This window comes from Prionailurus viverrinus, chromosome B2 (genome assembly GCF_022837055.1).
Source record: "Prionailurus viverrinus isolate Anna chromosome B2, UM_Priviv_1.0, whole genome shotgun sequence".
Classification (NCBI taxonomy): Eukaryota; Metazoa; Chordata; class Mammalia; order Carnivora; family Felidae; genus Prionailurus; species Prionailurus viverrinus.
In genome coordinates, this window is record NC_062565.1 from 111,158,799 (window position 1) to 111,186,629 (window position 27,831).

Sequence of the window (27,831 nt, forward strand, 5' to 3'; positions counted from 1 at the left end):
TAATTCCGTGGAAATAAAGGGTTAGAGGAAGGCAGAAGTTGCGGGTGGGGCTGGGGGGTGGGTAGCCCACGCTGGTGCCAACGCCACCAAAACCCTTCTGGTGCCTTCTGAGATCACGGTGTATCTAGGAAGGGAGGAGGGAAGGTGCGCTATCTGCAGAGTCTCCGCCTAATTGGATCATAATCATTTTAAACAAAATCCCACAAATGCCTTTTAAGAATAACATCTTTAAATAGGCATAAGGAAAAATAATCCCCCCCCCCCCTTCTCTCTTTTTCTTTCTGGCAAAGACGCTCTCTCCCCGCCCTGGAGCTCAGCGCTGAAGAGCCACCTTATTATTAATCAGAATTCCCATCGTTATCCCTGGCAGGCGCATCCTTCAGTAGGGACCGCAGAAGCATCACAGAGCTGGGGCTGAGATGTGCGTGGGGGTTGTTTTTGTTGCATCTTGGAAGAGAAGAGGACAGCATCAAGATCAGTGCCAACCGTGCTGGGTGGGCTTAGGGGTGTTTTGTTAGGGTTGAGGAAGGACAAGGAGTGTTGGGCCCGCCAGAGGTCCACAGCTCTTTAAAGGAAAGGGAAGAGGGAACCAAAGTGAGGTGTTGTTTTTAGGCGGTGGGAAAAGAAGTTCGTACTCCCACAAAAGAGCTGCCGAGAAGCAGGAGCAACAGGGTACTGGTCTGGACGCCAAGACAAACAATTTCCTGTACAGAAGAGGAAGCAGGCGGCAGGGAGGTCTGGAGGCCAGAGTGTGGTGGTGGCAAGGGCCAGGTCTGTTGTGGGACAGTCAGCAGGAGGAAGGGAAGGTTCAGGAACAAGCGGGACGATGACTCATTTACAAGCTGGTCTCTCTCCTGAGACCCTGGAGAAAGCTCGCCTGGAGCTGAATGAGAACCCAGACACATTGCACCAGGACATCCAGGAGGTGAGGGATATGGTCATCACCAGGCCGGACATTGGCTTTCTGCGCACAGATGATGCCTTCATCTTACGCTTCTTGCGGGCCAGGAAGTTTCATCACTTTGAAGCTTTCCGCCTTCTGGCCCAGTACTTTGAGTACCGGCAGCAGAACCTGGACATGTTCAAAAGCTTCAAGGCCACTGACCCTGGAATCAAGCAGGCACTGAAAGATGGCTTCCCTGGGGGCCTGGCCAATCTGGACCACTATGGCAGGAAGATTCTAGTCCTTTTTGCAGCCAACTGGGATCAGAGCAGGTAAATCCTAAATTCAAACTTGTGCTAGGGATTCTTTTACTCCCCCATTTTCCGGATTTTACCCTGAGTCATGTCATGTCATAGTTTTACAGCTTTGGTGTTTTTGTTTATTTGGCTCATGGGGAGGGGAAGAGAAACTGAAACTACAAAATGAGGTTTTGGTGGACATCCTGGGCAGTGGAAGAAAGGCTTTTCTTTTTACCTTTGAAACTCTTGCTTCGTGAGCACCTAGTTTCTACTGCAGCTTTAAGTGTTTTCCAGAACTGTGTTATTGTGCTGCAATCTGAATCATTCGCCTTCTAAATACAGCTGCTATATTTTTCACCTCTTGAATAAGTTTACTGTTCTATGGAAAAATGAGTCTGAGAGTGGAGACCACTTTTCCTCCTTGTTCCTAAAGCAATTCTTAAACTAAATTCATCATCATCATCACTGTCATCACCATCACCATCATCCTCATCATCACTATCACCATCACCATCATCCCTCTTCTTAGCACTGAAGTTTTATTTTTAAAGAATAGCGTGGTGTTCAAGCAAGATCAAGTAGTTTTGTGGCTTGGGAACTTTTCTGCTTGGTGATGTGTAGATGAAGGAATAATACGATGTGTGTCACTTCAATGAAAAGGAAGAGTTGTGCCCTCTCGCTGAGCATGCCTGCTGACACTGAAAATAAAGGCTGACTGGTGTGTGTGTTCTACACCTGCCACTAATCTAAAGAATGTGTTTCCTGTCTGATGTGATTTCTCATCTTTTGTAAGGGAGTGGAAAATGTTCAGATATGTCAGTTGGTAGACTTTTGAGCTCTATTGCTTTTTAATGGAGGGGAAATAATATTTTTATTTCATCTACATTATAATAGCAAGATGCAGAGAGGGACTCTTCCACTTGCTCAGTCAAAATTATTTTCTCAGACTGAAAGATATAAAAAATTATGAAAGACTCTTGTGTAAGGTAGTTTCAATTAAGTTCAAAGCTAAATATATTTCATGGGACTTAAAAATGTTAGCAGAACTATGAATCATAAGAAGCTGGTTGTTATAACATTGGTGTATTTTTAGTTCTGTGAATGGTGACTTTTGATGCATCTGGTTAGTTGAAAACATCTCACGAACAATTGTAAAAGACTTTTACAGTTACTGAGAAAGTTTATTGATCTTACAGCTTTCTAGATAGGCTTCTTGGATTATTGAAACCTCAGAATGTGAGCTAATATTTTAAACAGGGTTTTACTTTTTTTAAGTTTTTAAAAAATATTTTTATTTATTTTTGAGAGAGACAGAGAGAGAGAGAGAAAGAGCAGGGGAGAGGCAGAGAGAGAGGGAGACAGAGGATCCAAAGTGGGCTCTGTGCTGACAGCAGAGAGCCAGATACAGGGCTTAAACTCACAAATCATGAGATTATGACCTGGGCGAAGTCAGATGCTTAACTGAACCACCCAGATGCCCCTAACAGGTTTTGTGTTTTTTTTGTTTTTTTTTTTTTTTTTACTCTTTATATAGTCACCTATTCCCTGTAATTCTGAGAACTACTCTGATTTCTTTTAGATAAATATAAAGACAAATTACTACCTGAAGAATCATAAAGCTAAGAAGAAACTTAGAGTTAGCTATTGAGGGGGAATAGAGTTCTGTTTCTTATTTTGGTTATTTATAAAGATCTCACTCTACTTTTTATGAGGTGGCAAAGTTTTAAGGACCAAGAAAAGCCACTATTTGGCCACAATTTCTCTTTAAGAAATTTTTGTTTCCCGTCTGAGATGGACATTGTAGGGTTATGCAAATCAATTATTGTGTATATCAAAATTGAAAAATTTCTTCAAGAAAGAACCTAATCCATATATCAGAGTGGCATTTTGTTTATTGTGAGCTACAGTAAAATGGGAGCTAAGGAAATTTTATATTTAAATATATCTCAAAATCTCTCTGTTAAAGATCTTAGAGAGGCAGATTGCATTCAGTGAAACTTGCATATACATCAGACCTTTATTCACTTATCTTTATAAGTGAACTAATATTCACACTGACATAAATCTAATTAAGATGAAAGAGTTCTCCTCTATATGGGAAGTTAATATTCCAGATTTAAAGAATATGTTATAGCTCTCTATCTCATTCTTTCATAGAAAGGATAGGTTACTAGTAATCAGAATCTATCTCCTTGGAAATCCATAATGGGTGATGATTTATTAATTGGTATATAAAATTATTTTTATAATTTAAACATTAAAATCTCATACATGTGAAATTAAAAATGAGAAGCTATTTCTTATAAAAAAATACTCTATCAGGACCCTTAGGCTAAAATTTGTAAATTCTGTTTCTATGGTTGGAAATAAACAGGTATAATCAAGAAGTTATAGAATGTCAAGAACAGAAGGTATACAAGTTATTTTGAGCTTGTCTAAAATTCCTCCTATATTCTTAAAAAAATCTTTCCCTCCTTATTCCTACCTGCCCCCTATCTCAGATCTACATGTATCTAATAACAAGGACTAGTGGATCATCAGTTCTATCGTCTTAACATTCTCTGTAAACTTTTATCATTGAGATATGTGTCTAAGAACTGCCCTGGAGCCTGCAGGACAGTTTCTGGCAATACCTTTCTGCAGTATCAGGGTCTCAGCAGCCCTTCTCCTACCTTTGGTCTGAATCCTTTTCCTTCCCACACTGCGCAGCCTCAATTTTTAACTGACTGGACTTCTACAGAAGTCTGTGTCACCTTCCCTCGATGTTTACCTTACTGCTGTTCTGTTAGGTGAACATGCTACCTGCCAAATTCTCTTCGTTCCCATGCCTTCCCTGTTCTGGGAGTCAGATCCTGCTCTCATCCTTCCAGACCAAACAACCTGGGTCTCTTGAGAAGACTGCACATCTGATCATGATTTGGACCACCTTCCTTGTGTTGTTCAGTGAATTGCCTGGCTTTCAACAACTTTTTTGAAAAGTAGCATTGTTTTAAAGAAAATAAAATAGCATTGTTTTAAAGAAACAATAGGTGGGAATGTCCAAGGTTACACAGGGAAATTCCAGAAACAAGGTAGAAGAAAGTGTCTCCTTTATTTGGAAATAAGGTTATTTCCAACCTCCCAAGGGAAAAGCAAGATTTTTTTTTAATGAATTTTGAAAAATTTTGTAAAGATCTCTGAAATAACTGATCTGTATAACAAAAAAGATGAAGTCTTATGTTATTATATTTACAATAGCACGTGACCTAGAGTTAATGCAAATCTATATTGAGTTGAAGTGAGTTATGCATTAAAAAGAAAGAATTCTAAGTAGGAAGTTATCTTATATATACTTTCTCCTATGTTAAATTTGTAGGACAGTTTTCTGTGCTCCTCGGGAGACTAGCAAAAGTAAATGTGTGTGAGCTGGTGACTATAAATAAAATAGTGGCTCTTTCCACTGCAATGTAGTGCAGGTCAGTTTCAGGTTATTGCAAAGAATTGGACCATTTCCAAAGCTTTTATAAGAGACATGGAATCTTCAGGAAGACTAAGGTAAAATAATAATATTCACAGCATTATCACATTCTAATATATCTAAAAAATAATTAAAATACTGAAATGTCAAAATGACTTTCAATGTGATTTGTGGTTTTTCTCAAAAGGATAGAACAGGCTCAGATTACTTATTACATTTATTGAGTAGGCTCTACCTTGGTAAAGATTCATACAATTTCATCTCATTTCTTTCAGTTTGTCTAACATAATTTCTGAAAACAAAAGCAAATTCCACAAAATTACAAACAATTGAATCGTTACACCACATCACTAGGATGCAATAATCTTCCACATATCATGTGCTGTATTTCTTTCCTGGATGATAGTGCCCTGATTAGGACTCTACAGATACCTTCAAACTGTCCATTTGATTGCAACAACAGAACGTGAGGATAATGTAACACTGAAGCTAGAAGGGATCATACTACTTTAAGAAAAGGACGTTTGGAATGAAAGTAGATCACAGTTTAGACCCTAGAGCATGAGAGCAGGTATCTGAGAAGTTGAAATTCACTGGACAGTAGTTCTTGCAAACACTCGTGAGGAAATTATGTCACCTGAAACGTCCTGATGACACCCATTCTGATAGTTGGCCCGTAGGCTGTCAGCATGCAAGTAGCATTTTACCTCATTAGAATTCAGAGTAGTCCTCTACACTTTTGTACAGCAAACAAGCATTTATCTGGAAGCTGGTTAATAACCTTTAGAAAACAATTACATACAGCTAAAATAAACGACTCCTAATATAGTGGCAATTCAGAAGCACTGACCGTCTTGCATTATGTTTGGCTTGTCATGATAAACATTGATTATCACTTACAGTATTGAAGCTCTGGAAGGGATAGAAGACTAGCAGGTCAAACATCCTGGAATTTGCCTAAAAAAACATATCATTGTAGTTTGTTTGTTCCTATTGTGTGGCATTTTCACAAAAAAGACAATGATAATGTTTGTAAGTTCAGATTGAATTATGATTCTGCTCGCATTTATTAAAATAATGTGGTCAGTCTCCAAACTGAAAGAAGGTTAGGTTGATAATAGATTAAAATTTTAAGATAGACATAGATTATACAGATTTGTTTTAATCCCACCATGAAGTTTTATTCTTCTCTGGAAGTGTGCTATGAAATAAAACAAAATGAAGTAAAAATTGCTAGGAACAGTCAAGCACAATTAACTAGATAATTAGGGAGAAACACTCACACTCAGTGATCTTGAAAACAAAACAAAAAAAACAAACAAAAGAAAATAGGCTTCATCTTGGGGCCTGATTTTTGAAGACTCAGTTTATTAAAGTTTATATTTATTTATGTTTCAACGTTTTGTTTTAAGGTGTTATATATCGTGTCAAGGTCAGGAATCCTTACCTTTCAAACCCTGGAGACATCATTGTGCTATGTTATGGGTGGGTTTTGAGATTCAGTCAAAACTGGAAAAGCATGTGCGGATTCCATGGCACTTCTGTTCCAGCAGAACCTCTCTGTATTGCTTCCTTATAAGGAGGCTCTTCTAACAAAGACTTGGGAAACTGCATCTTATTCCAGACTATGCCCTTGGTTCATACCATGGAAAATGGGAAAGAAAAAAAAAATTGTCCTGCGAAATGTTAGTGGAATATTGGAACGAATCTCTGGAAAAAAATAGGACGGTCTCTAGAAACTGGGGCAATTATACAGTAATTAGTGAAATAATCTTGAAATAACAGCAAAGACCAAGAGTGCCAACCTTAAAGTAGGATGTTGATTGGGTCTGACTTGAACTGGGCTATTTTCATATTTTAGATATACAACTTTAAACAAAGTTGAAGAGAAGCAAAGGATTTGAGGTTTACTACACTGCACTGACAGGATACCTCTAAAACAATGTTTAAAGATATTTTAAAACATAAGCCGATAGTTAGTAAATTACTGTTATCCTTAGTCAATGAACACATTTCTTCCATTCTTAGAAAGGTTGAGCTCTTTTACATGACTGAGGGCAAGTACATATATTTTACTAACATAATAAACAGTACTACTGACATGAGGGAAAGGATGTCCCTGTACGTCAGGTCCTTACAACATCAAATAACTGAACAAACAGTACTCCATTCAAATCATTAAAAACAAAAAGTGCCTCAGGTGGTTGAGCGTCTGACTTTGACTCAGGTCCTGATCTCACTGTTCGTGAGTTTGAGCCCTGTGTCAAGCTTTAGATCCCCTGTCGCCCTCTCTCTCTGCCACTCCCTTGCTCATGCTCTGCCTCTCCCTTTGTCTCTAAAATAAATATTTTAAATAAATAAATAAATAAATGCTGAAATACACCTGAGTTGAGCATTTGTTATATAAAGGAAATTTAGTAGGTGACAGGGCAAATAAAGACATATGACATATTCTTTGTACCATCAAGAGATATATGACCTCTGGGAGGAAAAAAACATGAAACATTAAATAACTACTAGAAAGATTGTAAGTGCTTAATGAGAGTACCATTTGCCTGCGCTCGAAGTTCAGGGCAAAGGGGCAGCTGTGGACTACACAGTGTTGTGCCAAGAGAACATCACCTTCTCTGTTAACTGAATTCAACCTTTTATTGTCTCATTTTAATGCTTTAATTAATTACTTTATTTATTCATTGATTTAAAACACTTTTATAGCATGTGTGATGTGCCAGGCACTCTTCTAAGTCCTTTGCAAACATTAACATAGTAAATCTTTATCAAAATCCTACAAGGCCAGTGTTATTAACATCCACATTTTGCAGATTAGGAAACTGAGGCACTGGGTGGTGAAATATTTCACCCATGATCATACAACTAGTAGGTGAATTGGTCAGACTTTTTGTGTGTGTGTAGACAGCTATCAACGTAAGTCTAAGGACAAACATAAACCTAGCGGAAAAATGCCATCTGTCATTTACAAAATCTTGATTGAACGTCAGAATAGACAATGAGAAAGTTAAGTTGCTAGAATAAATCTTCCGAAGACAAAGACTTAGCAGACATTTGCTTAGAGTATTCTACCCTGAACAGTTGCCTTTCTGACATTTGCATTTTTTCCATTACAATTCTATTTTGTTTTGTTTTACTTTATTTTATTTTGGTGGCAGTAGGTGCACATTTTTTAAAACTTTTTTCCCCCAAAGAAAGACATTATTCCTGTAGATGTTTCATTTTCCGTGATTCACTTGTTCTCACTCACCTACACTCCCACAGCAGTAAAACTAAAGCAAGGCTCAGACAGCTAATCTTCTGCACTCAGTGACACAAGCCAGACAGATGAATATTTCAGAGTTCATATTTTCTCTAGGGTTTGTAGACTTCTCCTCTTTCTATTCAGACTCTTATGAATGTCTTCTTGCCTTTCCTTCACCAAAGCCTGCTGCTGGGGCCAGGCTGGAACATGCCCTGGAACCTGGCATGGTGCCACGTTGGTATTGACTTCCTGCTCTGTCTTCTGACATACATACCGCCGAGACCTGAAAAAGCAGATCAGCTATTCATTAGACTGCGTTCTAGGTACGAGGCACCATGGGGTGTGGAGAGAACTGAGGTGTCAGAAGGACCCGGCTTCTCATCTAGGCTCCCCGCTGTACTCCTATGGTGATTGTGGGCAAACTGTTCAAATTCCCTGAGACCCTGTGTCCTCATCTCCAAAATAAGAGGAACAAAGCCAGCACAGAGACTCTGGGCTTGTTTTGAGATTAAGATAATGCATTTGAAATCGCCTTGGAACTCTTAAATGATTACACAGATAGAGGTGTTATTATTGCCACTGAGTAATATAAAACACCTAGATAGGTTCATCAACTTTAGTACTGATGATACCCTGAGGCGTTAATACAGGCAATTCTTCGCCTTTGTCTTTCCCCTTAGCACCTTTCTAATAGGAAATGCTTCAGACATTAGAAACATGGCTTAATGAAAACTGAGGGGAGGGGCAGCCTTAATGAAGAATTTAATAATGGCTGATTGATTTAGTGACAAAGGGAAATTGCTTGCTGTTGTGCTGTTCAGTGTGATGCCAAGATGCCAGTTTTTCCTTGTCAGGCTGGAAGAAAAGATTGGGAAGTAGGAAGGTAATGACTTGTTTGTGATTTAGTTTGCTCTTCGCACCGATTGTAAGTTGTAGAGGATGCCCCAGGAGAGCACAGGCCAGTCAGCCCCCCAAATCCTTGTGTGTGGTCTGAGGCAGGAGAACACGCTTCCTTGGTCTTGCTTGTACAGGTAGTAAATAGGAGATATAGGTGTCAGTCTTCTCCATACAGTTTTTACATATTATAGCAGCTCTGCTGTCTTTCAAGAGCCATGGTCTGTATAGCTTGGTTGTCCCAGTTGTAAAATCCCTTTCTGGTGTTATTATTTCTTCTTACTACATGCTATGCATCATCCTCTCCAAGTTGACTTCAGATTCAGGATTTACTTAATGCTGTTTTGGAAAGCACAATCCAGAGTCAAGAGCTGCATTAATGTGGTAGTTTGTTATTTATGGCTTTCTTCCAACATACGAAGGAAGAAGAAAAATGGTGGAGCTCCTGTTGTTGGGATGTAAACCTCACACATGAACATATTTATTGCAGTGACCTCAGATTTGTAGAGTACAACAGCTAAACATAATTTCAAAGAGAAGGATGAAGGTAGGATTCCTGAAGATATAAAATCCCTCATTTCTTTGGAAGATATTTTACAGACTTTGGCAAGATCTCATGTAATAAGATTCTGCTTATGAATAGCCTGCTGAGCTGTTAATGGTAGTAATGTGACATGTTTGACAACAGAGGACTGGCGTGTCAAGAGTGGTTTTGACCTGCCCTTTGAATACAGTTAGCTAAGATGTTTTAATGTTTCTTTTCTTTGATTTAGACATATAATGATTTAGATAAAGATCATTTGATTCTCTTTTTGAAGCAAGATATTAAATTTAAAAACTTGATGAAATTTACTCTTGAAAACTTTGCAAACATGCTTTTCTTCATTGCTGATAATAGGATTTGCCTTGTTTTACTTCCTTTGGAATAACAATATATGCATAAATTTTTCTCTTGACTTGGCCTCAGTTTTGGAAAACCATACTCAAAGTGTGTTATTTTAAACAAAATGCCTCTTGAATTCTGCCTTCACTGGTGCTATGGTTTATTCTCACTGCAAATAATACATCATCCTTCCAAAGCTGATTTCAGATTCAAGTGTTACTTACTGCTATTTTGGTATTAATGCTATTTGGTATTTCTATAGGTAACATAAGGATGATCATAACGGAGATAGAGTCTAAATTGGGCTTTTCTAATTAAAAATACTTTAGCATGATATTATGATGAATTTCAGGAATTAAAATGAACATATATTTTAAATGGGGCTCTAAGCCTAAACCAGAAATATAACCTTTTTCCTTCATCTTTCCAGTCTATGTAGGTCTATAGACTTTTTGTCATAACACTAAATTAGGCCATTATATTTATAAAGGAGATAGGCCAGCCATGGTGTGACAAATAAAGGCATTCAGCCATACATATTTCATAGATTTAAAGACAAATAGGTAACAGAGCTCTACACAAAGTTTTATTGTCTTATGTATTCAGGAAGTATTTTGAGATGTTATATCCTTAGGCCTATAAAAAGCCTGTATACTTTCCAAAGATTTAAAAATAATTTTTTGATCCTTGCCTTTTATAAGAATAAGTTATCTAAAGATCATCAATAATTTTTTTTTTAATTTTTTTTCAACGTTTATTTATTTCTGGGACAGAGAGAGACAGAGCATGAACGGGGGAGGGGCAGAGAGAGAGGGAGACACAGAATCAGAAACAGGCTCCAGGCTCTGAGCCATCAGCCCAGAGCCTGACGCGGGGCTCGAACTCACGGACCGCAAGATCGTGACCTGGCTGAAGTCGGACGCTTAACCGACTGCGCCACCCAGGCGCCCCATGTTCATCAATAATTTTTAAGTGTAAACAGCCTTCAGTTCTGATTATATCCTGCCTAGTACACTATGTCTATGGTTACCATTACAATAAAAAGCATGCTCTGTATGTATTCCAACCAACATTTACTGAGCACTTTCTGTACACCTAGCACTATGGAAGTGCTTTCACCTGCATCATGTCTTTGACTTTCCTCTCCTCCCCGCTTCCCCCACCCCACCATCGCCAGTGAGATATAGTAAGATAATAATAGGTACTTCCATTTTTCATATTAGGGAACTGAGGCTCAGAATTACAGATCAATGACATGTCCTGGACCACACAGCTAATGAGGGACAGGGAAGGAATTCCATCTTGAAGTCTTCTGACACCATGCTTGATTAATGTTGGGATCCCAAAGGGATTCTATTCCGAACTACTGATTTTACAGATGAGGAAATGATACCCAAAGCAAGTGAAAAATCACCTGAAGTTCCTTCTGAATTACTATGCTTTCTCCATTTGCCTCCAAATGTTTTTAGAAGTAAAAATAGAACTACTCCCTCATATGTACTCACCGTCTCATACTGTCTTCCTGGTGAGCCCATTACTTCCACTCACCTAATCCAGCAATCCTCTTCATCTCACTTGTTTCCTGAGGTCAAGATTTATTTCTCTAGCTTTTCCTAGACATGTCCACCTGAATATATGAGGGGAGAAAACTTAAAATGCAGGCTGCTCAAAAATTGAAATTGTTAACATTTTCATAAATTCAGTGATTCCTCTTGAAATGCTGGGATTTCCTTCTTGAATAATTATCTCATTTTCTTCTCAGCTCTGATTACATTACCCTTTCACTTACTTGAACTTAAGATCTGTATGTTTTTGACTCTGGAATTTTCACCCTTGAGCTTTCTCCTGAGTTTAGGATCTACTTTTTCAGATATTTACTTGATATATCTTTCTGAGTGTACCACATATTTCTCATACAATGGGTTTTATTCTAAACTCTACATTTCCAACTATCCCCAAAGGTATCCTCTTCTTGCATTATTGATTTTGATTAAAGATTTTACCATTTACTCAGGCTCTGAGGCTAGAAAATCTTTGTGTGTGTCATCTTTTACTCTTCCTTTAATCTTAGTCTCGGCATCTAATCAAGTATCAAATTTTAACAAGTTCATCTCTAAAATACTTCTCAAATTTGCCTTTTTTTTTGCTCTTCTTTCTGCTGCCTTCACTGAGGCTGTGTCTTACTCCACAATCAGTGTTCTTGTGCTCTAGTCTACTCCCATTTTACAGCAACATAAAGAGCATTCATTGGGTTCTTCCAATGTGCCAGGCACTGTGCTAAGTGCAAGGCTGAAAAAGATCAAGACTCAATCACCTTTCTTTTCTTGCAGCTTTATGACATAAACTCAGTACAAGTAATTAAAATCTGTTGACAGCTTTAGATCCTAGTGTTATTTAACCCTAGTGTTCTTGTTTATTGGTGAAATTTCTTCAAATCTCATTTTTTTTAAATTTTGGAAATATGAAGGTACAAGTGTTAGAATTACTGAGAGTGTTCCTGAGCTGCTTAAAAAACTACCATGCCTAGTTTTCAGGATAGTCGAAATGAGATTTTAGAAAATCATAGGAAGGGCTGGAAGTAAAGAAATGGTTGTAAAATATGAAACAGTGTATGTTTTCAAAAGCATTTTAGTTTGGTTTGGTAGAATACATGTTAAATTCTAATATGTCCCCTGAGTGCAGTAAATAAATGTCCTCTTAGGAGAAGATTTTTAAATAAAATAATCTTAAGACTCCTGAGGTATCTTAAAGGAAATTTACAGTGTGGTAAACACTATCTATAGTTTTGGTGAAAGTGGTTGTCAAATTTAATGCAGTACATTTCTATTGCTGATAGGTACACACTGGTGGATATTTTGCGTGCCATCTTACTTTCTTTAGAAGCTATGATTGAAGATCCTGAGCTTCAAGTGAATGGATTTGTTTTGATCATAGACTGGAGTAACTTCACCTTCAAGCAAGCCTCCAAACTTACACCAAGCATGCTGCGACTGGCTATTGAAGGCCTTCAGGTAAAGATTTATAAATTACCCAGTTTCTCAGTCTTTCACGTTTGATTTCTCTCATCTGATGTGTTAGAATGACGAAATGTCTTACTTACAGAATAATAAAAGGGGGAGCCTGGGTGGCTCAGTTGGTTGAGCGTCCGACTTCAGCTCAGGTCATGATCTCGCAGTTAGTGAGTTCGAGCCCTGCGTCGGGCTCTGTGCTGACAGCTCAGAGCCTGGAGTGTCCTTTGGATTCTGTGTCTCCATCTCTCTCCACCCCTCCTCTGCTCACACTCTGTCTCTGTCTCTCTCAAAAATGAATAAACTTAAAAAAAAATTAAAAATAAAAAAATTAAAAAAAGAATAATAAAAACATTTTTTAAAAAATAGTTTTTAAGCACAAGCACTAAAACCGTAACTGGACAAAGGATTATAGAAGGAAAGTTGAAAGATGTGGCCTTTTCGTAGATGGGAGTTTGTAATGCTGAGTGCAAATCTTACTACATCTAAACATAAATGTGGGTGCCAATTGGAGATTTTTATCTTGAGAAGCAGAACAAAGAGCACATTTTCGATTTTAATTATTAGCTATTTAGCTTTCTTGTTTTGTTTCTCTTTCTTTTTCTGTGTGTATTAATTAATTAGGGAACTATTTGCTTTACTACTCAATTTAACCTGATGAATTGAGGATATGATTATTAATACCTTCGTGTTGCCCAAAAAGCTGTTAGAAAGGCAATCAGTCAGTATGTATTTTGATATCTAAGATTTGGAATAACTGTTTTGAATTACTTCTCTAGACTTAATTGGGGATTTTCTTGTTGCTGCTGCTGCTACTGCTGTTGTTGTTGTTGCTGTTTTTGGTGGAAAGCCTATCACATAGAATTTATATAGGAATGGTGCTTCTTCCAGGGAATGACACTTACCTGGTTAGGAATTATAAAATGGAAAATCAATTATTAATTAGCGACATGTCATAAACCTACTACTGATAATTTCTTTTTAACTTTTAGGATGTCCTTCTGCTCTCTGTAGTTCGCTTTATGGTACTTTGTATACAATATTTATGGGATAAATTTTAAATTCCTAAAAAAGATTTGAGAAGTTACTCTTCAGTGATATTATTTACTGTTTACTTTCCGTGTATTCAACATGCATTTTAGAGGTTTGCAAGTCAACAGTCAATTTTTGTAACTTTTACCACTGAAAATACCACTCGTTTTATTTTTTTTTATTTTTATTTTTTAAATTTTTTTTTTCAACGTTTATTTATTTTTGGGACAGAGAGAGACAGAGCATGAACGGGGGAGGGGCAGAGAGAGAGGGAGACACAGAATCGGAAACAGGCTCCAGGCTCTGAGCCATCAGCCCAGAGCCTGACACGGGGCTCGAACTCACGGACGGTGAGATCGTGACCTGGCTGAAGTCGGACGCTTAACCGACTGCGCCACCCAGGCGCCCCACCACTCGTTTTAAAATAACTAATTATATCTTTGTCTTTCATTAGGCTGGAAGGTCAAACTTTATTTTTTTATGTTGAATAGCCAAAATCATGCAGACCTCTGCTCCATAGGAATTTCTGACTGTGTCTGTAGGCACCTAGACTGATGGCTGATGACTCAATAAAAATGGTCCTCTTCTCCAGGCAGCAGGACATCATCACCAAATTGAATTCACAGTTTGGATGTTGCCTCTGAAGTGAATGAGACACACTGATCCTTTTTCTCTATATAGGTTTTTCCTGATGCAGGTTTCCTGACTTGCTCTTGGTGAGTCAGACTTGCTGCTGCCTTTTCTTCAACAACACCTTTTTTAAAACTCCATAGAGATAGATAATAGGTGTTGGGAGAGGACATAGGATAAGCATGTTTGGAAATGTGTATATCATGTAGAATCACTCCTGATTCTACCCTGTTGTCAGCAGTGTGTAAAGTGTCCTTCGCTTTGCGGGGTGCTTGGGTGACCCAGCCCGATAAGCATCCAACTCTTGATTTCAGCTCAGGTCATGATCTCACGGTTGGTGAGTTCAAGTCCCACGTTGGGCTCTGCACTGAATTTAGGAGCCTGCTTGAGATTCTCTCTCTCTCTCTCTCTCTCTCTCTCTCTTCCTCTCTCTCTCTCTCTTCCACTTGCTCTCCCTCAAAAATAAACATTTAAAAAAAATAAAGTGTCACTTTGTAAAGAAAATGGCTTCTACAACCATGCTACTTAACACATAATGGTAATCTAGCCTTTTATAATTTTTTTAACCTGCCATCTTCTTTTTTTTTTTTTAGCTTTTTAAAAATGTTTTATTTATTTTTGAGAGAGCACAAGCAAGGGAGGGAAAGAGAGAGAGGAAGACAGAGGATTTGAAGTAGGCTCTGTGCTGACAACAGCAAGCCCGATGTGGGGCTTAAACTCACAAACTGTGAGATCATGACCTGAGCCCAAGTTTGGCACTCAACTGACTGAGCCACCCAGGTGCCCCTACCTGCCGTCGTCTTCTTTCTGCACTAGGGATAGGCAGGCCTTCAGCTACATGAAGGACTGGAGAACTCATATTATTTGTAAGCAATTGAAAATAAAAAAAGCATCTCAGGATAGACTCAGTATCTTGCTATTTACCAACTTACATGGTTTTTGGAGTCATTTAATAGTAACATTGTAAGCCATTCCAGGAGAGAAAACTGACAACTTGGACATGTTTGGGAACTTCCCTATAAGCATGGCTACTATCAGAATTTCTTTAAGTGCTAAGTGTCAGCACAACAGGAGCTACCGTCAATTTAAATCTTTGTGTTTGTGTTGGAGAGGGAAGGATCCCTTGTACTGGCTGCCCGCCTTGTTTCTATTTCCCATAAATGTTTCAGTCCCCTTACCTTTCTCCCAGGACCCAGACTGAGTAAGAGAGTTGATTTCCTCTAATTGCCAACTGGGAAGCCACCTAAAGGAACTCTTTCTGGGAATAAATTTGACTTGTTACTAATCTTTAAACTAGATGTTTCTCAAGTTCAGATTGATTTTTAAATGCTCTGTATCCCTGTCTCTGTCTGTATCTATGACTACTTCTATATCTAGATCTAAAAACAATAGCAATTCTGAATAAGAATATAAGATGTGCTAAAAACGTTCCATTCATTGGGGCATGGGGCATTTCATAGTCTTCTACTGAAGTAACATTTTTTTATGGCTTTCGTAATCGTGACTCTGTTTTACTTTGCATATATTATGTATGACATATTATTGCGTATTGATACATGTTTCACTCTAAGCATCAATTTAAACTGTTTTTTTTTTGAGATTAATGTAAGTCCAAAAAAAAGTTTGAAGTAAGATATATACACAATGTCAGGTTGCTAAACACAACTACTACCCTCATCAAGACCACCACCACTACCACAATAGTAAACCCTTTCCAATGAACCTAGTCAAGAAAATGAAGAGATAGGATATTTTGTAACAACTCAGTGAGAATTTATACCATGCTATAATCTTGCTATAATATATTACTTTTATTTAGGCGAACACAACAAATATTCAAGGTACTTGAACCAAAAATAAGAAAAGCTACCAATGGGTCTAGTGCCAGGAAGAAAACTTACTTTAATTAGGTGTGTTATTAATAGGATGATGTAATTGTGTTTTGAAGAGGCCCCATCTCTTTTCCTTTTCAAGTGATTGTATAACCTTTCTAAATTCACACACCAGCCCCCCTTTTCTCAAGCAAAAGAGGATTTTGAGTGATCTGGCTAGAGATAGCACCTGACACCTGGGAAAAAGACACATAGACCATTGCTTTTAAGATCCACCTATGATCAAAGTGCAAGGTCAATAGAAAGATAATGCAGAGGGGTGGAAATAGAATGGTCTTTAGAGGCAGATAGACCCGGGTTTGGATGACAACAATGCTACACATTAAATACTTGGGCAAATGACGTACCTTGTTTGAATCTCAGTCCATTCACTTATACCAATTTTAGAGTATTAAATTAGAAATGATACATCTTTTGCTTAGGAGGTGATAGCAATGCTCAAAGTAATTGATGTGGATAAGCTCATTTGTCAGGCGGCATATTTTTCTGCAAGTGTGCTGTTTTTCTTACAATTCAGTGACTACTTAGACTGTGAAGACTTAAAGTTGATTGACTTTGGGAATCTGAATAACATCACATTTTGCTTTTAGTGTTCAGGTTTTCAATACACAGGTTGCATTTTTTTTTTATCACTTCACTGTGTGGTTAAGTAACATCTAGATATTTTCACGTTAGACGCCAAATAAAATATTTGTTCATGTTGGAAACCAAATGAAAAACGAAATTGTTTCACCTGGTGAAAATTAATCTTTATTTTTTGGGGGAGAAACTCCAGGCACAGTGGGAAAGATAGCAAATATGTGGATATCCTTGGCCTGGATGGATGAACAAGAGTTTACTAAGTGGATGAGGACAGGAAGAACCTGTCAGACAGGAAAACTTTGGGGAGGTGTTTTGAACAAACACACAGCTGTAAGGGGTCAAAATTACGTGATAAATCTGTTTTGAGGAAGCTAGACCAAGAAGTGAATTGAGGCAAATGATCAGAGATGAGCAAAGAAAGACTGGCTGAGAACTGTTTCAGTGGGGTGGCGGATGGCACCCTATGTGGTTTGGCCTGTGTTTCTCCAGACTTGGGGAGGTTTGGGACAGGAAAGTGACCTGGTCACTCTTCTGCTTTGGAAAGATGTCTCAAGTAGAAGAATGGACTTTGATAGAAGGATAGAGAAGTTAGAGTTAGAGAACCTCCATACTGGGGCACCTGGGTGGCTCAGTCAGTTGAGCACCAACTTCAGCTCAGGTCATGATCTCATGGTTGGTGAGTTCGAGCCCCATGTCAGGCTCTGCAATGACGGCTTAGAGCCTGGAGTCTGCTTTAGATTCTGTGTCTCCCTCTCCCCCCCGCCCCCCTTCTTGTGCCCTGTCTGTCTCTCTCAAAAATAAAATAAACATAAAAAAAAATTTTAGAGAGCCTCCATATTACTGGGTGGTAACTACGTTGATCTCATTTTATAGGACAGCAAATGAAACTTCAAGAAGTTTAAGAGACTTAACCAATTTTTCTCACCTGACATGAAGGGTTGAGTCCAGGTTGTCTGACTCCAAAGACCAATGTGTTTCCTGAATCTTGTTTTATTGTTTCTAGGGCTGTGCTTCAGAAAAAGTGGGTAGGCTCAGATTAGAGTGACTTCCCTCCCCCATGCCAAAATCCTCACAATATACAATTTGTTTCTTGGGGTAGAGAGCACAATTCTAACTAACGAAGTCACAAATGGCTGGCCTGTGGCCTTGCACTTTCTTTGACTCCTAGTGGCAGAACCACTTTCTTCTTCCCAGTGAGCATCCACTTTGAGTGATTGTCAGCCTCTCAGTCCCTGTGATGAAGGCCCAAGTGAAAGGAACTTTTCTCATAGCCAAAAAGAACTTTTATCAACACATCCACAGATTGATAAGCCACTCATGATCTTGGTCCAAGATAATTCTGTATGCTTTCTCTGTGCAGAATCTGTAAATATTTTTTAAATTTTTTAAAAATTTAAAAATTTTATTTAAATCCAAGTTAGTTAACATATAGTGTAATAATGATTTCAGGAGTAGAATTTAGTGATTCATCACTTACATGTAACACCCAGTGCTCATCCCAGCAAGTACCCTCCTTAATGTCCATCACCCATTTAGCCCATCCCCCACCCAAGACTCTGCCAGCAACCCTCAGTTTGTTCTCTGTATTTAAGAGTCTCTCATGGTTTGTCTCCCTCTCTGTTTTTATCTTATTTTAGCTTCCCTTCCCCTACGTTCATCTGTTTTGTTTCTTAAGTTCCACATATGAGTGAAATCATATGGTATTCGTATTTCTCTGATTGAATTATTTCACTTAGCATAATACCCTCTAGTTCCATCCACGTTGTTGCCAATGTCAAGATTTAATTCTTTTTGATCACCAAGTAATATTCCATTGTGTATATATGCCAGATCTTCTTTATGCATTTGTCAGTCTAGGGATATTTGGGCTTCTTCCATAATTCGGCTATTGTTGATTGTGCTGCTATAAACATTGGGGAGCAGGTGCTCCTTCGAGTCAGCATTTTTGTATCTTTTGGATAAATACCCAGTAGTGCAATTGCTGGGTCATAGGATAGTTCTATTTTTAATTTTTTGAGGAACCTCCATACTGTTTTCCAGAGTGACTGTACCAGTTTGCATTCCCAGTGCAAAAGGGTTCCTCTTTCTCCACATCCTTGCCAACATCTGTTGTTGCCTGAGTTGTTAATTTTTTTTTTTAATGAAAGGCATCAGAGGCACCTGGGTGGCTCAGTCAGTTTAGTGTCTGACTTTGACTCAGGTCATTATCTCACAGTTTGTGAGTCTGAGCCCTCATAAGGTTCTCTGCTGTCAGCACAGAGCTTGCTTTGGATCCTCTGTCCCCTCTCTCTCTGCCCCATCCTTGCTCGCATGTGTGCAGTCTCTCTCTCTCTTTCTCTCTCTCTCTCTCTTTCAAAAATAAATAAATATTAAATAAATAAATAAATAAACAAATGAGAGGCATCAATATTACCAATATAATGTAGCTCCTTGATAGATGAGAAGCAACATCAGATATTTTTGTGGAAATAAATTATTCAGACTTCATTGGAAAGAAACAAGAAAGAAAATTATCTCGCTACTTATAAGAAGTTCATTGATTGGGGTAGTCATAGTAACAGGAAGCATCTTAGAAAATCAATACACGATTAAGTGGATGTGACTTGTAGCCCTGGGAAGCCAATTAAAACATGAAATGTTTGGAGATACCTGGCACAGCTTAGACTGCTTGAATTTACAGTGAAGCAATGTCCTTTTTAATATTTTTTTGTCATTGTTGCTTTATTTTTCTAAAATACTAGCATTCTTAAAACTCTTTAGTAATGAAAAAATCAAACTCTTACGAATCCAGAATCTCTTGTCATTTTTTTTAACTTATCCTAACCCTACCTGTGTTGTTTGTTGTTCTTTGGATATATCTATCTGTTATTCCCTCCCAGCTCTGTTCTCCTGTGTCTCAGTGCTTTTGTTTCACAATTTCACAGGAATCCCCAAACTCCATCTGCTGAAAAGTACATAATGTAGTCAAGGCGCAGCTTGCTGTCAGGGGGGTTGGCTGTAACAAGGAACTGAATAGCTCTTTGAGTTTCTACTTAAGACTCAGATGTAAGGGCCATCGCAAAATGCCTAAATCAGTGCCAGATATTTTAAGAGCCCTTAATAAGTAGGACTTGTGAAAGAATAAAGAATATGTAATCAATTCACAGTACCTAATGGCAGCCCTTTCTTCTGTCTAAAGGGTCTAGTGTTAGAAGCAGTCACCAATCTGCTAGCTTTGAGAGCTCTAGTCATTCATGTGGAAGGCAGAAAGTGCTGCTGCTACAAATTCTGGCTCTGACTGTTTGGAAGCCCAGTCCTACCAGGGGGAGCTTGCCAAAAACAGAAGACATGCTAATGACTTGGAACATCACTGTCCAAGGCTAGCGGGTGACGAGCCCCATTAACTTCAGTCCAGCATTAGTTTGTGCAGTCCTCCAAATCCTACCTACAATTTCTGGCAGCTTCCAAATTGCACGTGTTTGTGTGTGTGTGTTTGTGTGTAGAATGGTTAAGAGAGAATATCCAAAAAGAACTCAGTGAGATATTGAGTTAATTAGGAATTCCTAATAAAACAAAAGGGCTCTGTGCTTTGCAACAGTGTTCTTTGCAATGATTGTTAACCTGCCAATAGTTTGCAAGCTTATAGTGCTTTGGACAGCAGCAGAAACCTCTTGCATTCAAGCTACCTTGTAAACTTAAGGCAGCATTATGGTGCATTGATAGAAGAGGGCTGAAACAATGCCTGTCTTTTAAAAAATGAACACAGATTTATGAACTGCATTCATTCAGACAGCCTGAAGGTGGGAGAGTTTATTTCCACATTGTGTATGCACAGGCAGAACCATATTGAGAAACAGTGACAAGGGCAGTGGGTAAAAAAAGTGACATTTTCTTCATCACATGCATAGCTGTCTGAGCTAAGTGTGCTTCCTTTCAGTTGTTACTTAACCTAAAACAAATGAGTGAAACCCTTGAAGTTGCTTTATTTCATGGTGTGATAATGTGGTGGTTTGGCTGAGAGGTTTAGTCCCCAGAAGTAGGACGTTGGAAGTCTTTTTAAAAGCTGACAATAGGCATGTAAAAGCTATATATAATATTTAGTTCAGCAAGCAAGCTAAGGATTATATAATCTTTGATAATGGGCTAGGTTAATTCTATGCATACACACACACACAGCACATACATGTATATATAAATGTATATATCATTATCTTTTCTTGTATTAAAATTGCTGTTTATTTTTTATTTAAATTTTTTTTTCACATTTATTCAATTTTGAGAGGCAGAGAGAGACAGAGCACAAGCGGGGGAGGGGCAGAGAGAGAGGGAGACACAGAATCTGAAGCAGGCTCCAGGCTCCGAGCTGTCAGCACCGAGCCGGACGTGGGGCTTGAACTCACAAACCATGAGATCATGACCTGAGCCGAAGTCAGATGCTTACTGACTGAGCCACCCAGGTGCCTCAAAATTGCTGTTTATTTTTTGATTAGCAGCTAAATCTGTTTAAAATGTCTAGTTGTAGGAAGTAGGTGTCAACTTTGACAAAAATGAGGAGATTGGTGCTCTTGAGTTATTCAACACGTATTTACTGACTTAGAGAGTATTATCAATAAAATTTACTACGTGTACACTTTCAACTACTGAGGAAGAGACTACTTATCATCTTGCTTCAAATAGCCAAATAATTGCAGTGACAAAATGGAAAGAAGCAAATAGCAATCTTTTGGTCTGAGTCAGTGAGATAATGATAAATGGATAGAAAGTAATTATCTGTAATGAAAAACTGAACGAACCATATGAGCTGTTCTGCATTTCATTTTATTTGCTATGTTTAGACATGTCCTTAACTAGAGAACAAAAAAGATGAGTAAGTGCAAGTTCTCTTTTATTCTTTTTAGTATCAATGCAAATGCATCTTGATATATCCCTCTTCCCCAATGGCACTTTATTTTTTTACTCTCTTCAATTCTAAACTGCAAAATGAACATTCACTTATCCTTTCAAAAAATTAGTTTTGAATACTCTTCAACCTTAAAAAAGAAGGAAATTCTGCCATTTGCAACAGTATGCATGAACCTGGAAGACGTTATGCTAAGTGAAATAAACCATGTACAGAAAGACAAATGAGTACATGATCTCACTTATACGTGGAATCTAGAAAAAGTCAAATTCATAGTAACAGGAATAGAATGGTGGTTATCAGGGGCGGAGAGATGAGGGAAATGGGGAGATGCTGGCCAAAGGATACAGAGTCTCAGTCATAAGATGAATAAGTCTGGAAACCTAATGTACAGCATGGTGACTATAGTTAGTAGTGGTATACTGTATACTTGAAATTTGCTAAGACAGTAGACATTAAGTGTTTTTAGCACACACACACACACACACACACACACACAGTAATTATGCTAGGTGAAACATATGTTAATTAGCTTGATTATGGCAATGATTTTACAATGTGTGTATGTATCATAATCTGCTGTGTACCTTAAATATATGCAATTTTTATTTGTCAGTCATTACTAAATAATTCTGGGAAAATATTAGGACCCTAGTGTCATCAGATTCTCCTACAGATGTTGATAAAATTGACATGCTTATTTTTCAAATATTTAGCCATTTTACCTTCATAAATATAACTTCATGGACATCTAAATCAAATTTTTTTTGAATATCAAATTGAGGTGTCATTTTTGTTTTTGTAAATTTTAAAATTCTGGTACCATATTGCCCAAATCATGGAGGTACGTGATTCTTCTGTCTCTTCCATGGGTAGCACTCTTGCTATACTTTTTCTTTTTTTTTCTTTTTTTAAAATTTACATCCAAATTAGTTAGCATATAGTGCAATAATGATTTCAGGAGTAGATTCCTTAGTTCCCCTTACTCATTTAGCCCATCCCCCCTCCCACAACCCCTCCAGTAACCCTCAGTTTGTTCTCCATATTTATGAGTCTCTTCTGTTTTGTCCCCCTCCCTGTTTTTGTATTATTTTTATTTCCCTTCCCTTATGTTCATCTCATATGAGTGAATTCATATGATTTTTGTCTTTCTCTGACTAATTTCACTTATCATAATACCCTCCAGTTCCATCCACATAATTGCAAATGTCAAGATTTCATTCTTTTTGATTGCCGAGTAATACTCCATTGTGTGTGTGTATATATATATATATATATATATATATATATATACACCATACCTTCTTTATCCATTCATCCATCGATGGAAATTTGGGCTCTTTCCATACTTTTGTTATTGTTGATAGTGCTGCTATAAACATGGGGGCGCATGTGTCCCTTCGAAACAGCACACCTGTATCCCGTGGATAAATGCCTAGTAGTGCAATTGCTGGGTTATAGGGTAGTTCTATTTTTAGTTTTTTAAGGAACCTCCATACTGTTTTCCAGAGTGGCTGCACCAGTTTGCATTCCCATTTGATATATTTTCTTAAGATTTATCTGGAAATAAAATACTCTTTATCCTTCATCATAACTATTCTGAAAAGAGCTGCAGTTAGAGAAACCACAATAAATTCATAAGAGGAATGCCTCCTAGAATACTATTTGATGCACAGTTAATAACAGTGTGTTTCTATAGCTTAAAGTTGACTGCATTTTCCAAAGCCCCAATTAGTTGGAATTTTAAGATGTGAATGAATATGAGGTAGTTACATAAGGTACTAATAGCTGCTATAACAAACAGATCAAAATGTGTACATTGGTTCAAACATCGTGCCACGCAGTCCAATAAGGTGCTTCTCCTAGTGAATTAATGACCCACATTCCTTCCACCATACTGTCCTGCCATTTTCTAGGTATAGTCTTCAGGGTCACTTTGTTCCATTCCATTCTATTTCCCTAAAGGTTGAAAAAGCATGGAGAAACACACATTATATATTTCTTTCGGACAGACCTGAAAACAGTGCACATTGCTTTCTTTAAAATTTTATTGGCTAGAAAAAACAGCCAAGTAGACACCCATAACTATAAAGGAGGTGAAGAAATGTAGGTTAGCTGTGATCATAGGAAGAAGAGGAATGGTGGATATCTTGTATTCTCTTTTAGAAAACTGAGTCTTTAAAATAACTTTTTTTTTAAATGTTTGCTTGTGCTCTCTGAAAGTAAGAGGTGATAATTAGACAGTGTTTCAAGGAAGTTTAATTGCTACATTCAAGCACAATGGAATAAATGCATCTTTCCTACAATTCATTATATGACTCTGTACCAGACTAGTTCTGCCTAGGTAAAGGGCTAGCAATTTATATGCCTCATTTGTTTCTTGGTTTGTTTTACCTGAAAGAGTACAGAGGAGGTAAAATGGCAGAGTATTTGCATTCTCTTAAATGTGTTTCTTCTGTTTTTCACATTTGTTGATAGTTTTGCTAGATATAGAAATGTGAATTCAAAATAATTTTCCCTTAGAACTTTGAAATCATTATTTCATAGTTGTTAGACATCCATTATTTTTTATAAGAAAGCTGGCTTCAGATAAACCCTTGTTGCTCTGTAGGTATCTACACTTTGTAAAAGATTTTAGGATTTTCTTCACCTTTGGCATTTGCAAGCATGCTCTTGGGAGCAGATCTTTTATGTGTCTACCAGATCATAATGAAACTTTTTATTGTTCCTTTTAGTTAGAAAAAGAAACATTTTTATTATTCTTTCCTCTGAATTTTTCTCTGATCATTTTTCTTTTATTTCTATAACATGGACTTTATGTCTGTGGTCTTAATCCTCTGCATATCATAATGTTTCATGATCACATGTATTTTTTCTTATTAAACTTTTAAATTTTGTTTTGAGATCATTGTAGATTCATGTGCAGTTGTAAGAAGCAGTACAGAGAAATCTCATGTTTCCCTCAGTGATAACATCTTGTAAAAATACTATAGCATCTCACAACTAGGGTGTTAATGTTGATAGAATAGAGAATGAAAGTCCTGACTGCTCACTCAACCTGCTTTGACATTACTCTGTGGGGGATGGGGTGCCTCATAACAGCCTGGAAATGTGCCACTTCCAGGCTTCCCTCTCCCCCTTTGTTGGTGTGGATGGTGGTGAGGTCACATGATTTTCTTTTCTTTTCTTTTCTTTTCTTTTCTTTTCTTTTCTTTCTTTTCTTCTCTTTTCTTTTCTTTTTTTTTCTTCTCTTTTCTTTTCCCTGTGGTGTACAGCTGGAGTAAAGTAGCTGTTGCCTAAAAGCTTTGTATGTTGTGAGTATACCTTTCCTGGTCCTTTGCCCAGTGAGGGCAAGCTTTTGTTAGGGCCTTTTTTTGTCTGTGCCTATTGGAATTTCCAGGTGCCAGTTTCCTGAGCTCTAAGTCTGAAATATATAAGGCAAAAATCAAAACAGGGAATTCACCTAGGTCATTCTTTGGGTCCTACAGTTTCTAACTGGTTAGAAACTACTTTCATAGTCTTCTTATGTTTGTTTTACATATAATGCCCAGTTTTTAAAGTTATATTTAATGGGAAGAATAAGGAAAAGTATGACTATCCCATCTTCTTGAAGTAGAAGTCAGACCCCCATGTATTTTTCATCTTTTAAAATTTTATCAAATACCTGATTTAATAATGTTACTTTGCCTCTTTTACAGCGTTTGTGTAAATTTTCTATAAATTTGTTATTGTTCGAACTGTTTACTATCATTTAAATTTATAGAGGGAGGTGAGGACATTGAGCTCATTCAGTTTGCTATATTGACTTGGAAGCTCCATAATGCCTTAAAGTCTTTTTAAATGCCTGTAAGTAATGCCTTAAAGCCAGTCATTATCAGGTTTATGATCACAGAATGACAGAAATAAAGTTCAGGAGGCATCATATTTTTACTTTTACATATAGGTCTAGAGAGAAATTATTCTTTCATGAGGTAGTAGTTTTGTTGTTATTATTATGTTTTCCAATCTAAATTCCCAGAGATATTTTTTCTGAGGTGAAATATAGAATAAATTTATTTCCAAAATCAAAATTCTAAAGAATATACTTACTTACAGTTTTTTATAAATAAGTATAGGCCTACTTAAACTAAAACTTTGAAGCGCAGAAAGCTGGGTTTATTTGCAACTGGGTAGTGATTCAGACAGATAGACAGCTTTATCACCTGGTTTCAAAAGAAGATTTCAGAATCTTTTTTTTATTTTTTAAGTTTAATTTATTTTGATAGAGAGAGAGCACAAGGGCGTAGGGGTATAGAGAGAGGGAGAGAGAACTCCAAGTAGGCTCCACACTGTCAATGCAGAGCCTGACACAGGGCTCAGACTCACCAACTGTGAGATCATGACCTGAGCCAAGACAAGAGTCAGATGCTTAATTGACTGAGCCACCCAGGTGCCCCATCAAAAGATTTCAAAGAGATGCCTCAGGTCAGCCCATTATCTCTGCTAATATGGATAAGGAAAGCATATTCTACTCCACACAGGACAATAATGTATTGCTACAGGATTGGCAAACAAACTACATTTAGTGGTAACTGAGGTCTGCTATCTCAACCAAGGTAGATGGTCAGCATCATAACGGGTTACTGCTATGTGCTAAACTTAGAGATGTGATTAAGTTAGTGAAAGAAGAGTCCAATCACTCTGCTGTAAATCTTAGTTTTGTAAATATAAGGCTGTTTTCTAGTTTTATAAATCTTTAGATCTGGGAAAGACCTTAACCCAAAGATGAGCTAAGGTGACGTCAGTACTGCATAAAAATCATCAAAAGTGGCTGAGGCTGAATTGAGTAGCACCATGGAGAGCTCCTAGGAATTCCATTGTTGTGGTTTGTAATTTTATGCTTTCCAGTTTTGATTTTCTCTAGTTATCACTGCCTCTAAAGTAAGCCCATCTACCTCTAGAATAGGTCACAATCCCAGCAGAAGTAAATATTTCTTTCATTATCCTGAGTCTTATGGTTTATGTGTTTGAATTAAGGCTTCATTTTTTATGTGGCTCAAGGTTCTCCTTTTAAGACTTTTCCTTTATTATTTAACTCCTGTTTTGGGCATTGTTTACTGGAAGCTCATATATCGGCATTGGAATTAGAACTATGCCTTCCCTTTCTTTTCTTCTTGGAGGTTTCCCATATGTTATTTATAACCTAATTTTAAGAATATGAACCATTCTTAGGTACCTGGGTGGTGGCTCAGTCAGTTAATCGAACAACTCTTGATTTCAGCTCAGATCATGATCTCACATTTCATGAGATTGAGCCCCACATGGGGCTCTGTACTGATAGCACAGAGCCTGCTTGGGATTCTGTCTCTCCCTCTCTTTCTGCCCCTTACCCACATATGCACATACACATTCTCTCTTCCTCTCTTTCTCTAAAAATAATAATAATAATAAAAAAAGAACATGAACCATTCTTAAGTTGGATTTAGGTTAGGAGAAGTGACGCTATAATTTGTATTTCATCATGAGACCATATAAGGAAGAAAGAGATCAGTTTCTTTCACTCAAGCAAACTGCTGGGAGAGTCATGTTCTGATTATCTGCTTTCTCTAGAAGGCACTGTTTGGAGAACAGTGATAAGGTATATGGTTGAAAGCAAAATCGTCTCCTCCCGACAATTGCCAGAATAGGTCAGATTTTAGAATCAGGTATTTCTGGACTTAAATCTTGCCTTTGCTGCATCCAGATTTCAATTTTCGATAGACGACTTAACTGATCCCAGTCTTTGTTATTACATATTTAAAAATGGGATTAATACCTTCCACCTGGTATTATTATGAGAATTAAACAAGATATAATATGAGAGAGATTGGCATGATACCTAGTCAGAAAAGGCAGTTGGTTAAATCGGTTCTGGCCATGTACTTCTTGCCCTGTGCTCCAGAAGAGAATCTATGCAAACTGATGTAACAAGAAGGTTATTCCTTTAAACTGAAATATTATTTTTATGTAATGTAATTAATCAGCTTAACTTGGCAGATCATACAAAACTCACCAACTAAAATTATGTGAGAAGAAAGACCCCCCCTCCCAGTTTCTAAGACAAACTGTAGGCAATTTTCTCTTAGAAGTTTATAGCCCCTACCATTGTCCTTCCAGACTG

The 27,831-nt window shown here is 37.6% G+C and overlaps 1 protein-coding gene across 1 annotated transcript in view; it reads left to right on the forward strand.

Annotated features, from left to right (window-relative positions):
* Positions 1-794: 794 nt before the first annotated feature.
* Positions 795-27,831, forward strand: part of CLVS2 (clavesin 2) — a 64,425-nt gene continuing 37,388 nt past the window's right edge. Inside the window, exons 1-2 of the mRNA XM_047860165.1 lie at positions 795-1,215; positions 12,506-12,680. Coding sequence (XP_047716121.1) covers positions 827-1,215; positions 12,506-12,680 — 564 coding nt within the window. The 5' untranslated portion in view covers positions 795-826. The remainder of the gene's footprint in view (positions 1,216-12,505; positions 12,681-27,831) is intronic.